Below are 18,502 nucleotides of genomic sequence, written 5' to 3' on the forward strand. Positions count from 1 at the left end.
AAAACAGACCAGAGATACTTGTGGTGACAGGGGAAGAGTGGAAGTCCAGAGGCTCGTAAAAAAAAGCAAAGAAAAATAATGCAGAGGGTGGGAAATAAGAGGGAGAGAGCTCAAATAATGTCTAAAACGTACTTTTCTTTTCATATTTGTGTTGTGGCTGTTTATTTTCTCTCATGTATAGGTTGCTCTTATTTTTAGAATAGCATGCATAAAAATGCATGGACACACATACACACACACATACAAAAACACACAAACATAGACACACACACACACACACACACACACACACACACACACACACACACACACACACACACACATAAACACAAACAAAGTGGGTGTGTACACACACACACACACACACACACACACACACACACACACACACACACAAGCACACACAAGCACACACAAGCACACACAAGCACACAAATGCACACACAGACTTGGAGACTCCAGCTGGGCCAGACTGCAATGGGGAGCTCAGAATGTCTTTCACAAATTCCAGATGCTTCTAACCAAGCTCAGCTAGAACGCTGAGCCACGCTCTACTTTCCGAAATAAAAAACGTGACCATTCCATCATTCTTTCCACTGCCCCCCCCCCCCCCCCCCCCCCAACATATGTCGACTGGTGCCATGCCCAAAGACTGCTCAGATCGAGCTCATAGCTCACTGATCCAATCCATCCAAGTAGCAGACAGAGATAATGTAGCTTTATCAAGGAGTCTTTATCAAGGAGTTGCTTTTAAGTGTGTGTGTGTGTGTGTGTGTGTGTGTGTGTGTGTGTGTGTGTGTGTGTGTGTGTGTGTGTGTGTGTGTGTGTGTGTGTGTGTGTGTGTGTGTGTGTGTGTGTGTGCGTGCGTGCGTGCGTGCGCGCGCGCACGTATGCATGCATATGTATGTAAAATGCATATGCACAATGGTGTAATTAAAAATGCATTTAAAACATTGTTCATCTATTTTTTTCGGATTGTAGAAAAACAGCTTTATTTCATCTCATCTCAAGTAATGACAATGGTGAAAACAGAAATAAGTATCTCCTTTTATTGATTTCATTATCATAAACAGTGTGCAAATTTTGAGTGAGGTTGGCTCTGTTGAAGGACATCTTGGTAAAAAAAAAAAAAGGACATTTCGGAAAATATCATTTCGGAATGGAATGTCTGAGTTTTACTTTTAATGCTTTTTATGATATCATAAGCCATTTTCCATATTCTCTCCTTCATTTAGAGCACAGTGATACCGGGCCATTTAAGAGTAACTAAATACTATAATTAAAACTCTGGCAACAGCGCCATCTCTGGTGAAACGAAGATAACAACAATATTTCTGATGGGCTAGGGAACGGGCAGGGCTACACAAGCTCTCTGCCGACAACGGGCCGATGAACAGCGCAGAACCAGCTGCACAAACGAGGCACTGCCGGTAGATAGACACCAAATTGCTTCTACAATGTTATTATTTGTCAATAGTATGTTAGCATCTCTTCACTTTGGTAAAAAAAAAAAAAAAAAAAGGGAAAAGACATCTTTATTAGAGTGTCAATGTTGGGTGTCATAACATGTTTTTACCATGAAAAATGCCCGAAGCATCACCCAGCTTTACTGTAGTCAACAGTGGTATATTCATTTTCTCAACTCTGTAGAAGCCCCCACTGTGGAATTAAGGTCTTGAAAGCAAGCCCCATCGACCTGTAATTAACACACTGATGATTTTCAAATTTTAAATACAAATCAATTAAAATGATTTTGGATCTGTGTGAACACAAAACACAACACTAAGCACCATCCAAATCATATAGTTCATAAATAAATGTGGTTCTGTGCCAGCCATTAAGAAAATCTGCTTTAAAAAAATCGGGTTCTGGTTTCCGGATTTAATTACGGATACAGATATACCACCGAACATGGAATAAAATAAAAAAGGGAGCCATTTGCATGATGGTCATGTTCAGCCTCTGTCCAGCAGGCCTCCGATGACAACGCGAGAATCGAAACCAAAAAAATCAAGTCATCATAACGTTACCAATAAAACAACGATAACCATAACTATAATAACAATAATTTGTTGTACAAAATGATAATAATTCAAAATGAAACACCGTTATTAGATCTGGACCATATTGCGAAATCCGTACCAACCGACTACCAAAATTCCAGCTTCAGAGAGAGAAAGAACCCGCCATGTTTTTTCTCAGGCCCTGGATGGAGCTCAGCTGATTTCATCAGTAATCATACCGGCGGGTTGTGCTAATTAATAAAACTAGCAAGTTGAGATGGTTGACCTGAAATACTGGGGAGGAACTTATGGACCTTGAAGTTCACTCAATATCCGCTTTAAGACACTAATGCTGTGTTTATTACCAGTGTCCGGCTGCTGGTGGAAAAGTATAGTTAAAGTAGCTACGATTTAATTTCATTTTTTTTTATCCTGTCCACCTTTAACTAAATCTCTCCAACATATGGCCCAAGTTAAAAACGTTTTTTAGTTTTTTCTGCAAAAAAACGGATGATGTCATAAAACAGGACCATTTCCACCATGTGACATTAGGATTTCAAATATCGTAAACGTAATGTTATATGCCACGTCCCCACCACAGTTTAAATTCTGCTTTATAGTGCAGTCAGTTATACACTATGCTTGAGAGAAGAAAAACAACAAACAAAAACTAGCAGACCAGTACTCTAGCTAGCTATCCAAAGATCCACCCATGCATATTTAAGACACGAAACGGCCAAGCCAATACTGCACAAATGTATTTTGATTGGAAAAAATTAAAGATGCAGCTTCCCACAGAATTTTCTGATTGCTTTTGGCTTTGTAGTTTTTGTGTTTTTTCAGATTTGTCATGCAAAACAAAACACAAGTGCAAACACAAACTTGGAGCAGCAACCCATGAATGTGCCACAGTATACACTCTGCCTTCACACCCAATGAACAATACCCATTAGTATGGTGGCTCGTTGCATTTTGGGGTGAGTTACTGGGGTGGAGTACCTGCTTTTGTGGTGGAAAAAAGATCTTCCACAGCTGTGTTGAGCGGGAGGAAAAAACAAAAAGAAACGGGAACGAATGGAAACAATGTCTTTTTTTTTCTTTCTTTCTCTGCGCTAAATGGAGGAAGATCGGATTTCAAATCGTCCGATAACTAACAAAAGGCGAACTGTAGGTTTTCATAATGTGGACATCGTGGAGGATGAAAACTTTCCCAAACAAATTATTATTATTTTGAGTAAACATTGTGAGTTTACTCTCAACCAAAGTTTACAGGGTGGGGGTGGGGAGTCATCGGACAGCTGGTGTAGCTGGAGTCGTCAAGTGATAGTAGTGAGGGGTGGGGGGGGATGGGGGACTCTAATGGAGGGGTCAGAGGAAAGACGAGAAGCACACTAGTGGAAAGAAAATGGTGGCTTTCGGGAGGATTTGGAACAGATAGGTGCCTAGACAGACGAAGAACAACCCCCCCAACCTCCCCCATTCTCTCTGTTGGGACAAGGATAGATAACTACAGAATACACGAGTTCCTGATTTTTCTTGAGGATATGTTCAACACTCTCTCTCTCTCTCTCTGTCTGTCTCCCTCTCTCTTTTTGCCCTTAATCGTGGCTATGTACAAACACCACTCAAATGATTTCCCCTCCCCCCATGTCTCTTGTCATCGGTCACGTTCTCCTTCTTGGATTTCATTCTTCGATTTCCTTTCCTGCCCCCAATGAGCTGCTCCACACGTCTTCTCCTCTCCTCCTCCTCTTCCGCCTCCTCCTCCCCTCCTTTCCCCTGTCGTCAGTCTGTCCAAGCGTCCGCAAGTCTCTCTCTCTCTCTCTCTCTTCCCTCTCTCTCTCTCTCTCTCTCTCTCTCTCTCGCCCCCCGCTCTACACTTTGTCCAGCAGGGACCTCTGGCAGTAGAGGAGGCGTCGTGGCGTTCCATACTTCCGGAAGAACAGCAGCGCTCCCAGCGTCAGCACCACCAGCACCAGCAGCATCAGCGGGATGACCACCGCCGCCGGGCCCGCCCCGGAGCCACCGCCTTGCTCGTCCACCTCGATGATGATCACCTCGTCCTCGCCCCGCCCCTTTTTGGGCTCCTCCCCCTCGCAGCCCATCCAATCACTGAGCACCGACTTGGGGTAGCCGGACTGCACCTTCATGTACTGGTTGTTGAACTTCCAGTATTTGTTGGCTTTGTAGAAGTAGGTGTATGCTGTGTTGGGGGGAGACAGGAGAGGAGGGGGGTGGGGGTAAGTAAGTACATTTAATATAAAGCACAATTACACACAGCATAACTGACCAAAGTGCTGTACGGTGGATAACTAAAAAGACAAATAATACAAAAAACACATTATTTGCTGATGCAAGATTTCTAACTACCGAACGATCAGAATATTGTGGAAAATATAGACAAGCATTCTTTGAGAATGTTTTTTTTGTTTGTATTTATAGTGTTGAAGTGTTCATAATCATTGTTTAGCTTTTACTAACAAAAATCAGTATTTGCAGGCTCAGCCAATGCAGTGCATTTACAGCTCAGCCAATACGTTAATATTTGCAGTTTCCTTCCTTCTATCAATCAGCAATCAACAAACCACAACAACCTGTGCGTTTAGTGGAACGTCTCGCTGGTCAACCATCTAATCCGTCACGCAGAAAACAGTTGCAGCAGCTCAGGAAGTTTCTAACAACTTAATTTGACTTAAACTGTTTAGCTGGTTGTGCAACCCTTATATCCGCCATCTCTTCTGAGTTCCTTATCAAGGTTGCTTCCTTGATTACTTTTTTCCATAATCAAGTTCTTTTTGAACGGGGCCTGTGAGGCCTCTGACACTGTGGCTCTGGGTTTAAGGGCTATGCAGACGCAATGGACGGGACTCGATTCAAGAGGGTATCCTTACATCCGTCCTCGCTCATGAGGGAAGCCTTGATGTTATCCGGGGCTCCGCTCCACATGCTGATTGGCTTGGGGTAGCCATTGTCCACCGTGCGCGTTTTCTCGTTGAAGCGGAAGTATCTGTAATTTCCAGCAGAAAACAAACCCTCAGTTGCAACATTACAATAACATCTCTTTCACGAGGGAGAGAAGAAAATCGCTGACTCGTCATTAGTTCGCTTCAGTGCGGGAAACTGGTCAGTGTGTTTGTTCTTTGGCTGAGAACACTGAGATTTCCACAGGAGAGGATTTGCAATTGTTGTAACAAACAACGGGATTACATTTTAATTTAAAACACAAGAGCAGGAGGCCGACTCAGAGTGACTGTAATTCTATCACAGAACAAATTTTGTTTTCTTTTGAATTTGAAGTATAATTCCTCTCAAAGCGGCTATCTGGGAGAGACAGGGTCAAACGACGAGTGTTTATAATGAAAATGAGTCAATGAAAATAACCAGAACACAAGGGCGAAGCAGAAGTGGAATAGTTATAATGACAGTCTAAGACACCGACCGCAGCACCTCCCATCCCATCCAAAAAAAACAACAGACCAGCGGAACGAGGTCACATGGGCGGACTCACTTTGTTCCCCTGAAGAAGTATGTCTGGCCCGTGGGCGTGTAGAACAAGGCGGCGTCCATCTTGTCTCTCGGGAGGCCGCTACCCAGATCTTTCAGGCTCTTAGGAGAGTCCTTGGACATGCTTGACTCTGAGAACTCCCAGTACCTGTCACCTAGGGGGGGGGGAGGGGAGATGATGAGGAGGTTGACAAATGAGGAGAGAGGGAGGGAGAGAGAAAGAGAGAGGGAGAGAGAAAGGGAAAAGGAGAGAGAAGGAGAGAAAAAAGGAGTGGGTGAGGGAAAGAGAAGGAGAGGGAGACAGATGGAGAGAAGGAGAGGTTGAGGGAAAGAGAGGGAGTGACCGTAAACAGAGAAAAAGAGACTGACAGAAAAGGAGGGAACCAGAGAGAGAAAAGAGAGAGAGAGACACACAAGAAGGAATCAGGAAGTCCGACTATAAACAACATCCAGATGTTTACACCAATGCGCTGCGTGGATCTCTTGCCAGCTCTTGCGCCAACGCGGTCCCAAGCGCTCCTACATTCAAAACGGAACCCACCCTTGAAGAAGATGAACTTCCCGTCGTCCCTCTCGTAGGCAGCGTTGATGTTGGAGGGCAGGCCCTTCCAGAAGTGGCCGATGGGCATGGGGTAGCCGGACAGCACCTTGTTGTTGCGGACGCGCCACAGCCACTTGTCCTGCGACATCACACACGAGACGAAGAGACGCAACGTTGGAACGGGGCATCTGAAACTTGACTGCTATTTGTTGTTGTCTGTTGTTGCATCATTTTTGGTTCCTTAGAATTTCTTTAGGATTAAGTTTTTCAGATGCCCTTTAATTGAGTTATTGAGTTTTATGGACGCTATTGAGCTTAATTGAATTTGCATTATTTACACTAAAGTGGGAACATGCGTTTGGCAATTAATGAGATAGTAGTGATTAATAGAGGTTTTCGCGGTTGCAATCCATCTCTGTCGTCATTTTTTTTCTGTTACCAAGTCCCCCATAGCCGAGCGTGAATATTCCCTTTTAATGATAAAAAAAACAATAATGGCCTTGTTTGAGTCACTTCAATAACTAGAGCGATCAACAGTATATGCCACGTATCTGTCATCATGAGGATCACTGTCGATGGCCACCTACCTTGAACACAAACATCTCTCCTCTCAGGACGGCGATGGTGTCGAAGTGGCCCTCACAGATGTCGGGCCCTTGGCTGGGGTCCTCTGGGACGTAGGGCTTGGTGGGTCGCGGTGGAGGGGGTGGGGCTCCGGACTTGGTTCCTGAGGAAGATTATTGTTTTGCTATGAATTAGGGTGATACATTTCATGATCACGCTAAGCGACAGCCGGTGTGGCCCCGAGAGCATGCGTGTGTGTTGGTTGCGGTTGGAATGCAGCCTTCTTCGAAGACGATCAAAGCAAACTTATTAGGAAGGAGTCAGGAATTAGTCAAGTATACCTCATGGTTCTGTTCAGTAAAAGTATTCCTGAACATTCCATGTGCTAATAAACGTGAATAATAATACGCGGTATGAAGGTAATTTCCTTACTGCGTCCGCATTAGGCAGTCAACGCTTTAGCTGATTGTAACGTGGAAGAACATAATTGTTCCGGAAACCATCCCTACTGAGTGACTTATTAGCGACACAGGAAACAAAAAAAGGAAAAAACACTTCCCCCTTCCCTCCGATTGGCAGAGGGCCGTACCGTATATGGCCTGTATCCCCCGGCGATCGTCGTCAGGGAGCTGGAAGTTCTCGGTGTCCATCCACTGGTAGAAGGGAGCCATGATGGCTGACGGGTTGTTGGAGTGCTCCAGGCCCAGGGCGTGGCCCAGCTCGTGGACCGCCACCAGGAACACATCGTTACCTGGAGAGAGAGGGGGGGGGGGGGGGGAGAGAGAGATAGTACAGGAAAGGAGGATGAGGGAGAGGTGGTATAGGGCAGGGAGAAAACAGAGACAGACAGTGGCGAGGGATGAGTAAGAGTTGTCCTCTGTGCCAACGTCTAGACGCATCGCACAAGGCCCGGCGAGATTAGCCAAATGACAGGGTTTCAAACTCTGGAGGCGAAGACACACCCTCCCTCTCTGTGACCGTTAACCCTTTCACTTCCTGCCTTCACCCTGCCTCTCTGTGATCTTTAACCCTTTCACTTCCTGCCTTCACCCTCCACTGCGAGTCACCCCCTGAAACTATTTACGACAACGATTCCGTCATTTATCACACGCTTTTACCCATAGCAGGAACAGTGAATCGAGAATACATGTCATTACTAAGCAGAGTTAGCCTCTTGCTCATGGGCAGCTACCCCTTCATTCCTTTTACCTCCATCAGCGACCCCGCAGGAGAGGGGTCCTTTAACGCTTTCATCTCGGGACCCCAACGACAATTTCTGTTCGGAAGGTCAACCGAGAGCACGCCGGAATCATTTCCAAAGGATTACTTCCAGAGTTTTTCTGAGCATTCCGTGCATAGTCAAGCTGCCACCCCCACATCAAAGCCCCATCACGACCCATTTTGGGTCCCGACCCATTAGCAAAGCAATGCTGCAATAGGACATGACATCATCAGGTGAACAGTGTCAACAAACACACCCCCCCCCACCCCCTTACCCCCTTACCCCCTATCCACCCACGATCACCCCAATACCTCCACACACATCCCCCCACACACACACTCACCGCCCTGGTCCACGTTCCCGGTGCTCCAGGGCTCCGAGAGGTCAAAGTGCGTGTCCCCGCCGATGCCGTGGCCGGGGAAGTAGGCGTGCGCCAGGAAGCCCCCCTCGCCGTCGAAGGGCGTGCTGTCGCCGTGGAAACCCTCGGAGAAGGAGAGCATGATGTCGGCGAACTTGTCCACCTTGTCGCGGATCTGGCTGTACGGGATCTCCCGGAAGGTGAGCGGGACGGCGCTCTCCCACACCTTGAAGGCCTTGCGGATGGCCTCGTACGTCCCTCTCTCGCCCACCTTGGGGGTGTAGTTCTGTATGCTGTGGGTGGTAAGATGGGGGGGGGGGGGGGTTATTATTAGGCCGAGGCTGGGTCCAGTCCGTTTTGGCAGTCCCAGCGTTTAATTTGGACGTTGTGTACCGCGTTAACCTTTTATCGAGTTTTACAGATTAAAATTACAGATTTCAAGAAGAGATATGCTTCATGGGTGGCTATGCAGAGTCTAGTTCACCTCGGCTTAGCATAGCCGTCCCCCCCCCCTCCCACCCCTCCTACTTGTTGTATGTTGTACGTATGTTGTACGTCCTGGCACTTAATGTACGCACTTATTGTATGTTGTATTTAGTTATAGCACTTAGTTGTGTACATCTTATCCTAGCTGTCTTTGTTGTATACGGGGAATGGGTTAACCTAGCAATTGTTAGTGCTTGGCACTTGGTTCTATGAACATCTTTACTGTACTGACAGCGATATATTGTTTCACTTCTTATGACAAATGTACTTATTGTAAGTCGCTTTGGATAAAAGCGTCTGCTAAATGCCCTAAATGTAAATGTAATGTATTTCCGATGAGAAAATGGGAAATGTTAGTGTTTGAAGTTAACAGGGTTTCAGTTTTGACAAGTTTTAGGGGTGACCTCTGACCTGAAGGTGATCTCCGACTTGTCCCACTTGAGGCCCTGGATGGCGTATCTCTTCCTCCTCATGCTCGTCTTCAGCTCCGGGCCGAATTTATCAGGAACCCCGCACCGTGGCCGGCTCATCGCCCTGGCAACGGAGCACATGACAGGTTATGGTTTTTATGTAGTTCACATGTTGGCATTTTTTGTTTTTTTGATTGTTTGTATTTTGATGTGGATCTTCGTGTTTCTTAAGTGATGTGTTCAATTAAGTATTTATTACAATTATTATGGATATACTTATTGTAATATACTTATATATATACTTATACATATACTTATTGTAAGTACTTCCAAAAAAAATAATCGCTGAAGCATGTTTATTTTCAATTTATTTCTTTTAGGTTTGGATTTGTACATAAAGGCTACGATGATAAGACAAAAAAAATATGACTACCATTAACTTTAATGTTCCTATACATGTTGACGATGTGAAACTATCCTCCGCAGTGCGGCTGGACGTTCCTCCACCCAGACGACAGTGACCAGGCTAACTCACGCTATCGTCTCGGTGTCAATGGAGCCCGTCACAGTCAACCCGTATAGCCTCTGCATGGCCGCGATCGCTGTGGAGACGGTCTTGAGTGAGCGGAGGTTCTGGGCCTGGGCCCTAGCATCGACCGGAGGCAAGTAGCCATACTGCTGTAGCCACGTCTGGGGAGAGAGACAAGGAAAGAGAGAGAGTAGAGGGAGAGCGAGTTACAATTTGTTTAAAGGTCAGAGGGAGGATGGAAAAATTGATGGAAAAATGACACTATTTTTGAATGGATATATAACTATATTTGTGGATTGTGGATATATCTGTGGATTGCTCCTTTCAAGTGAACTGAAAGGGTTAGTGTCATTGTAAAAATGTATCCAGATCTTTAGGCTGTAGTGGTTGGAATTCCATTCTTTAACCAATATTTGAATTGATGTCGCTTGATGTATACGGCCCACTATTCAATACCCATGTCACTAGAACGCACAAAGGTACAGCCAAGAAGAAACTTTGACACACAAAAAAACGTGATCTCTGACTTGCCACTTCCTACTAGTCATCTCAGTACCACAGTCAACATTGTGCGTCTAGTCTGCCTGGCCGTTTACTCCACTGACTTAGTCACCGCTAACTTACTATGGCCTCATCATCACCAACAAGCTCTCTGGTTCGTTGTTTATCAGAGCATATTGCAGGTTTCACAGGAACACAATTATTGGTAACGAACCAAAGCAATTAGGACTGTGGTTCGACGCCAGGGTCGGGGAATGCTAGGGTATTTGTCTGACTGGAGCCAGCTTGGACATGTTTCCTGGGGGAGAAATGGTGGAGTGTGGAGCGTGAGTCATAAAAATGGAAGGAGAAACATGCCTATGTGTTGCATTGAGTGTGTTTTTGTTATGGATTCGTGTTCCCGCTTGCGTTTCTTCAACGTTGCACAAAAGTGTGTGTGTGTGTGTGTGTGCGTGCCATGGCAGCATCTTCTAGGACATCCCAACTTTGAATAAGTCGATTTCAACACATATGGGCGCTGCACACACGCACAGACAAAACAAGGCATTTGGAAGGGAAGCTCCCTACCCCCCTTAATCCCACATCCAGCCACACCCCTGTTCCATTCATAAACCTCGCATGACCTCAAATTTGTATGCTAAGAGAATAGAATCTTCAAGGAAACAAAAGCCCTTTATTGTGGGATTGTAAAACATCTAACATCTGGGAGCCAGTGATGTCCTTTACAGTCTGGTTGACATCGGAGCCAGAGACCACCAGCTGTAAAGGGAGGCCGTGTGATTACAGCCTACAGACGGCCTCTTCAAGGCTCCGTCTTAACGGGCCAATATAAAAGATTTGGTGAAACAAATGTGAAACGACCAGAAAATGTTTCAAATGTTGTTTAGCCAACCTCAACTCGTTTAAAACTAAATATAAGTCTAGGGATTGTACTGCTGTTTTTACCTCCACCCCCTTGAGGTTAAATTGATGACCAAAGATAAATAGTGAAATGACCAAGCAGTGATTCATTAGAAACGGACAATAAATGGCTATTCTACCTCTTTCTTCTCTCTGTTCACTTTTATATCTATCTTTAGTCTTTCACAAAAAGCACTGAGCAGACTTTATTTTATCTCTTAGACTGCCCTGGCAGAATTTAAAGACGTATAGCAAACCATATCAAACTTAACTGCCACCGCATGTGTCTCTTTCTTTGTCTATCCAGATGTATGTACATCGGCTTGTCACATGCTAGTCTTTTGCCTCAGATAATCATAATGTAATCATAACACTCTCTTTAGTTGTCTTAACCAAATACACCTGCACTACAAAATCCACTCTTTTCCTAAGAAAAATACTTTACATTTACCAACTGTCACGCCACTGATTACTTATTACAAACACGTTCCTTCTCTGTCTGTTTTTATTAGTATTGGGAGAAATATGGAGTCCAAGTAGGATAAAAAGCCATTTTTACTTAAAATAAATTGTGTTATATAAGCTATGCCAGAGTGACAGATGAGTGGGTCTTTCCACTCATGTGCATGTGTGTGTTTATGTGTGTGTGTGTGTGAGAGTCTGTCTGTCTGACTAGTGTGTGTGTGTGTGTGTGTGTGTGCGTGCGAAGTGTGCGAAGTGTGTGTGGAGAGCACACATCACGTCAGCCCACTGCTCCATCTTCACCGCAAATTGAGTTAGTGGAATTACCAAGAATTCCTTCTTTAGAATTCCCTAAAACCTCAGGCCATCTCGGGGTTTGTTCCAATCGACTTCTTTCTGTCTCTCTGTCCTCCTTCCCCCCCTAATCCTCTCCTTCAAACCAGGAGGCAGAAAGAGGTGCTTAAGATAGGGTCAGGGACGGGTTGCTGGTGGTGAGGCGGTACGTGAACCAGTTATACACACAGCTAAACATTGCTTGGGTAAAGACTCTCTCCCAAAGTAGTCAGCGAGGGGGCCGGTCCAAAAAAAAAAAAGGGGGGGGGGCTTGGGAACAAGGTCCATTTATGACCGCCGGGAGAAAAGCTACCTTTATTCTCACCCTACAAGCCCCTCACTCTCTCCCCCCCACCCCCCCCTTCCCCCTCACACACACGACAGGTCCCGCTACAATATGAACACGACTATCGTGTGCAAAAGACCCGGCCGTCGACCGGAGGACCCTGCGCTACCTCCATGTACGTCACACACCCCGTCTTCTGACTGTGCCTCCCCTTACCCTCAAACCCCAAGCACGCTGGCCCTCGCTACTAGAGGCTCATCTGTACTCCCTAACCCCCACCCCCACCACCACCCCCCCCCCCCCCTCCCCCCACCCCCACTACCACCACCACCCCCCCCACCTCGCTCTCCACTGACTGCTGACAGTGTGTGCTGTGGCTCCACTGCGGTGACCCGTCTGCCCCCCCCCCCCCCCCCCACCTCCACCTCCACCTCCACCTCCAGCGCCCCCCCCCCCTGCCCACGGTAGCTTTCAGTATCCCAACATGCACTTCTCTCCATGGAATTCCCATCGGAGACAGCCGTAGTCAAAGAGCTCCATTTACTGTGACTCCGCACATGGCCGTCATTGGTGGCCTTGAGTTGGGATGGGGGGGGGCTACAGTTTGTGGTCAGTGGACTGGCCTGGGGCCCATCCCCATGTATTGACGGCCCCTGCTTCAGTCAACACAACCCCCCCCCCCCCCCCCCAGCGTGTGGGCCCCTGGCAAACAAAGACAGAGAAGCCGCTCTGTGGGAAGGGATTGGGACATGTACGTTTTCTTCTCAGTGCCGCGTCATTTCTTGTTAGCCAAGAGCATGGATGTGGATGTGACATGTAGCTTAGCAGGTTGTCGTCTTTCGGTGAATGTTGGTAAATGTTGTCAAACATGGCGATCTCTTTCTCGAGAAAGCCTGTGAAATTTTAAATCATTTTCTTTGAAAAGCCTCGGCGTACCTATCTCCTCTTTCAAGATTAGGTTATATTACCATAGACACATATATGGATCGACAGCTCAACCACGCTGCCTTTAAAGATCCAAAACCGGTGGAGACACAACGTTACGACATCGCCGCCGTCCTCACGGCCGGTCCGATGTTTCACAAGCACTTCCAGAGCTGATCAATGAGGAAACGGGACCATGACGTTAGGCAATTGAGACATCACGTCTTGGTGTTTCAGACACGCTAACATGAGAACCACAGCACTAGGGTGGGTCATAGCGACTAGCTGGTGGAAGGGTGCTCGAAGGTTCTGGGTTCCTAGCCCCAAGGTCTGCAGCCCACCTGTATGTACCTAGGGTGAGATGTCCGAGGCCCTCATCTGCTGCTTAATGGTGTGTGTCTAACGCTCACTGTGAAAGACTTGAAAGGTGAAAGCGCCTGCCCGGTGACTCATAGACACTCAGTGGTTAGTCACGGTACCCTTACAACCAAGTGTCCGGTCTGTCTACGCCATAAAACGCAGATTTCCTGTTAAAAGCATGAACAGTATCACCCACACCATTAAAGGCCAAGTTCCTGTTTAAAGTTCTGAGTTAAAAACGACAATGTACGTACATTACATTTCTGAGTAAAAAAGTGAGGTGAGAGACTGAAATTCCCCCGATGCTGTCACCATCGCGCTGAGTCTAAAATGACGTCGAAGAATCTTTGTCAATGTGTCTAAAGATTGTCCACGGTGTATCCAAATCTACTGTGACGTTGCGAGTGTTGGAGCTAATTTGGAGCACCCTGCTGTATTTAACTACAGTACAACATTCACGCCGCCGCGCAGTAATAGGCTCTTTTCATGACATTCCAGGCGGTTTCTTCATCAAGCCACAACACAATGTGTGAAGAGGCTGGAGGGCAGAGCCCGCCGAGACCCCCTCCCTCGTCCCCTCCCCTTCCCCCAGAACCACCGGGTTTATTTTCACGTCGATCTGGTTTGCTTCAGACAGAGCATAACGTTTTTTTCTCTCAACGAGATACCGAAAAATAACATCTGTTCCACAATGTGTGGAAGTGTTAAGGAGAAGAAAAGGGGAAATAAAGGGTTTTGGGATAATAAAAAAAAAAGGGAGATGTTTGTTTTGGAGGAAAGGAAGAGGAGGTTTGGGTGAAGTGCATTCGAAAGGCGCGACTGTGGAAGTAGGCTACAGAGACGAGTGAGGGGGGATGACAAAGAAATAGGGGCAAACTTCAAAATCCGGCATGGGCCCAGCTTGAGTCAGTTGTTCCTTCAGTCCTGTGCCAACGGAAAGAAAGAAAACGAAAAAAGTACATTTTGGCCGTGAGTTAGAGAATCTCACGTCGCCCCTCCTTTCTGGTATTTATGATTAAATCTATCTCATAAATAAAGTTTATGAGAAAATAAAGTTGCCACTGTGAATCACACGAAGGAATAGGCTTAAGAAACGATGCAGATAACGCTTGTGGATATTGCCGCTGTGCTTGGCACATCTGTATCGATCCACTCTATCTGAGGCAGACATATACATAGAGTAGACAGTACATGGGGGATCGAACCCACAACCTTTTGGCTAAGCCAAACGCCACGGCCACAACACTATCCTGTTTTTCGGGTCTCAATTCCATTGATGCTGTGGTGATAACATTTTTGAGTTGCGGTCTTCAAAAGTCATTACACTGTATTTTAATTGCATTCAATTTTGTTGAAGTTTCAGTTAGGTGACCAGCTGACGTTAGGTAAAGAGAGCTGTACAAACACACAGCACACCCGCACGCACCTGTGCACACACATTCACGCCTCATTCACACCTTCGATTGGTCATACCCACGTGTTTTGGGAGGCAGCTGGGGCACTTCAACACGGTGAACACGCCAAACTAGGATGGAAACCACGTTGGGACTTGAACCCATGCCTCTACAGCTGAGGGGTATAAGCACTTACGTATTGTCACTATAAACATTTCACTGGGCTCTTATCAGACTTAACCTACGCTGTAAGCAAAGTGGAGTACAATAAAAGAAAGGAAAAAACGATAAGCCTTCAAGGGAATGTTTGCATCTCGGTAACCAGAGAGGAGTCTCTGCAGTCCTCATGTGTTCCGAGTCCCAGCCGCTGGCTGACCTTAAAGTGTTTTTGTACATGTGTTCAGACGTGTGTCATACATCAAGAACAAAAACAGTCCTCCGCTGTCCATCAAAGTGAATCTGTTGGGGGTTGTTTTGACCGTTCCCTACAGGAGTGCCCGCCTCTCAGGCCCCCAAACACGTCCTTGAACCTGCGGCCCCGTCTCTTCCCACACATACCGACGCCAAGATCAGAAACCCTTCCAGATGAAACAAAGAAAATGAAACCCATATGCCTCTTTGACCCCCCCCCCCTGCACGATCAGCTGGTGAGCAGTTCCTCGTGTCAGTCTGAGACATCGTTTTTTTTTGGGGGGGGGGGCGGGTTTTTGTTTGATCAGATGAGCGATCAGAGGATGATGCTGATGTGAGTCAGATGTGTGTGTTTGCTTTTGGGTGCTGCCCACTTCCTCTACCTGGAATTTCATCAACAATAAAACAAACACAAAGGCAGCATCAGCACATTCCAAGATGGCAGCCAAATGGCAACACGGGCATGAGGGTTTGCTTAGTTACTCTAGTTCCCCCAGACGCTGGGGGGGGGGGTTCTCCCTTTTCTTTTGTTTCATGGACATGTGTTTCTTATCGCAGAGGATTCTCCATCTCGCTCCACACCCGATAAGTGGTCCTTTGACTTTGTCTGAGCCAAAGTCCTACCGAGCAAGTGGTCAGAAGCACCCAGAGAAACCCCGCACACAAAAACGACAAAGAAGGGTGTTTATTTGGTTTCAACGAGAAGTCCACTTGGTAGTGGACTTCGAGTTCCACTTCAAACCGCAAATGTCTACATTTGAGGTTGTTGAGTCTCTTCCTTTCTTCTCCCTTTTCTTTCTCCTTCTCCATCGATCCATGAAGTGTTGCTTCTTCTTCTATTTCTCGGAACACCACAAGTTCTCTGTGACGGCATCCCTTCCCTTCCCCACGGTCTTTGCGTGGAGTTTAGTCTGCCTCCCACCACACAGAGACAAGCTCTTGCTGAACCCATCCCAGGTGATAAAGAAAAAACAGTAATAAAGTTACTACAACCTGTAATTACTGATAATCACCCAGGCTGCAGGAGACACTGATTTGGCCTGTCTGAGGTTTAGAGACCACTGGCCAAGCATTGCACCACGCAGGGCCTATATGATTGTCATGGTAACGGGCGTACCTCTATTGGCGACATAGGCGGCCCTGCATGCAGACGGATGATGCATGCAGACAGATGATGTGTGTTACTTATTACTATTATTGACTTCAGGATGTAGGTATGTTTGTACCTCACACGATGGACCAGAAGGGTATTCAACGTGTCATCGTGTGTATGTGCTGCTCTCTTGTAGGCCTATGTGGGTATGCCGGCCCCCCCACCCTCTTTCTTTCTTTCTTTCCTGTTGTTTACAGCTGTGCATCACTTCCCCTGGCGAGCCCTGTCACTTGTGGTCTCTTTAACTGTCTGACTCTGTCTGTTGGTCTGTCTGTTGGTAGTGTTTGCTCTCTCTCTCTCTCTCTCTCTCTCTCTCTCTCTCTCTCTCTCTCTCTCTCTCCCTCTCCCTCTCCCTCTCCTAGGAGGCTCCAATAAGTGATTGACCATGTCTGGGCTGACTCACAGGCCAACTGTTAGTGGTCAGGCACTAAGGGCCTCCTTCGCACACGGCATCCTGTATACACAGACTTTGATAGAACTGCATTTCATCTTCTTTTTGGTTGTTTGATTTTTGCAACACGCATAGACACACACACACACACACACACACACACACACACACACACACACACACACACACACACACACACACACACAATATTACAATATGATTGTTTTTTTGTCTTTTAGACACAATGGAGATTTTTACTCGCAAAGATCAAAGAAGTGTTGTGTTGACACGGTGTCTGGTTGTGTGCCTCCGAGTGTTTCAACGTTGTGTAAAAACACAGCACAACGGCCATATCTTATAAACATCCCCGCCGTCTCTCATGACACGCACGCACCTCATCACTTTCAGAGCTTCAGCTTTCAGAGCTTGATGACCAAGTGTTTGTTTTAAAGATGAAAGATGATACTTTAAACGTCTCCAGGCCTGCCTGGGAGTTGCACTGTCGCAGCAGGACGCCAAAAAGCCCGAGCATAGATATGCGTCCACTTCCCTTCTCCATCGATGTCCACGAATGCAAGGCAACAGTTCATCCATGACAGACAGTGTGACGGTTACACTATTAGGCAACAGATAGACCGTAGGCCTGAATGTACATGACTAGGCTATACTAATGACTTAACGGTAATCTTTCCCCAGAGGCAGAGGAGAAGCGCTCCTCCCATATTCTAAGAACAAAGCAAAATATCAGTGGACAAAACGGACGAAATCCAAACTCCAACAACACGATAACTGTGGGCTTTGCAACAGTTAAACAACATTGGCGATTCTTTTTTTGTACGTTATGATCTCACCTCGGCTTGGACGGCGTTTGCCGTTGTAGGGGACACCCCAACGTAGAGAGCACAGGCCAGTGTGAGTAGCCGGGGCAGCATTCTTCCAGGTTATCCGGGGAAAGTAAAAAACAAACAGATCCGCTGCTCCCAGGTTTGTGTGACAAGTTGTACACTTTTCTTCGTACTTATTTAGGGAATGCAATGTGCAGAGAACGTACGTCTGGGTGTCCACATGCACGCGTTCCTGTACCTAGACCCTTCGGCAATGAACCCTGGTAAAAGTTAAAAGAAAAAAGAAAAAAAAATCGTCCACATTCATCAACCTAATGCAGATAACAAAAGTCAAAAAGTCAAACTTGGAGACTCATATCTTGTTGTCTTGTGCCTCCTCTTTTCGGCTCTCTTCAGCATTTGGTTCTGTTGATATCACAATGTGCTGCGTGTGGACGTGGTCAAACAAACTAGAACGGGGGCAGAGAGAGAGCGAGAGAGAGAGAGAGAGAGAGGGTGGGAGAAAGGCTGAGAGAGGGAGGGAGAGATTTTTTCTCTTTGAGGTCCCCTCCTCTGGATCTGACGAAGTACTACCACTGAATGGAAGCTGTCAGTTATGTTGTTGTAGGCTAATTTCAGCCTCACACGCGCACGCACGCGCACATACAGACAGACACACGAAGCAAGCACGCACGCAAGTGTAACAGAAGCACGGAGGCACATGCACAGACACACACTCAGAAATTAATCATTAAGTCAAACTAATCTCAAACGTGTTGTCTTGAATACATAACGTATATATTGGTTACATTAATTGATAAGAAAACATTTAACAACTTATCGTTTTGATTTGTTGTGGGTTAAAAAAAGAGACCAGTTTAAGGCAAACTTTTAATTATATTGATCGATACTGACACCTAGTGATAAGAAATAATTCATGCACTTA

General features: G+C 46.3%; 2 protein-coding genes across 2 annotated transcripts in view; one reads left to right on the forward strand and one right to left on the reverse strand.

Annotated features, from left to right (window-relative positions):
• The window catches only part of acin1b (apoptotic chromatin condensation inducer 1b), a gene marked incomplete at its 3' end in the record, with an annotated part of 20,789 nt that extends 20,268 nt beyond the window's left edge, over window positions 1-521 (forward strand). The window contains 1 exon segment of the mRNA XM_084487504.1: window positions 512-521. Within this exon segment, the coding sequence (XP_084343630.1) occupies window positions 512-521 (10 nt within the window).
• Window positions 522-1,035: 514 nt separating this feature from the next.
• Window positions 1,036-18,102, reverse strand: mmp14a (matrix metallopeptidase 14a (membrane-inserted)). The gene is made up of 10 exons (XM_084487310.1): window positions 17,584-18,102; window positions 9,624-9,778; window positions 9,090-9,212; window positions 8,178-8,485; window positions 7,202-7,363; window positions 6,636-6,775; window positions 6,049-6,187; window positions 5,512-5,662; window positions 4,895-5,010; window positions 1,036-4,206 (listed from the first exon to the last, which is right to left on the reverse strand). Exons 1-10 carry the CDS (start codon window positions 17,662-17,664, stop codon window positions 3,878-3,880), a joined length of 1,704 nt encoding a protein of 567 aa, XP_084343436.1. The 5' UTR covers window positions 17,665-18,102; the 3' UTR covers window positions 1,036-3,877.
• Between the last annotated feature and the right edge of the window lie 400 nt (window positions 18,103-18,502).

This window comes from Micromesistius poutassou, assembly GCF_964030765.1.
Source record: "Micromesistius poutassou genome assembly, chromosome: 23".
Taxonomy (NCBI): domain Eukaryota; kingdom Metazoa; phylum Chordata; class Actinopteri; order Gadiformes; family Gadidae; genus Micromesistius; species Micromesistius poutassou.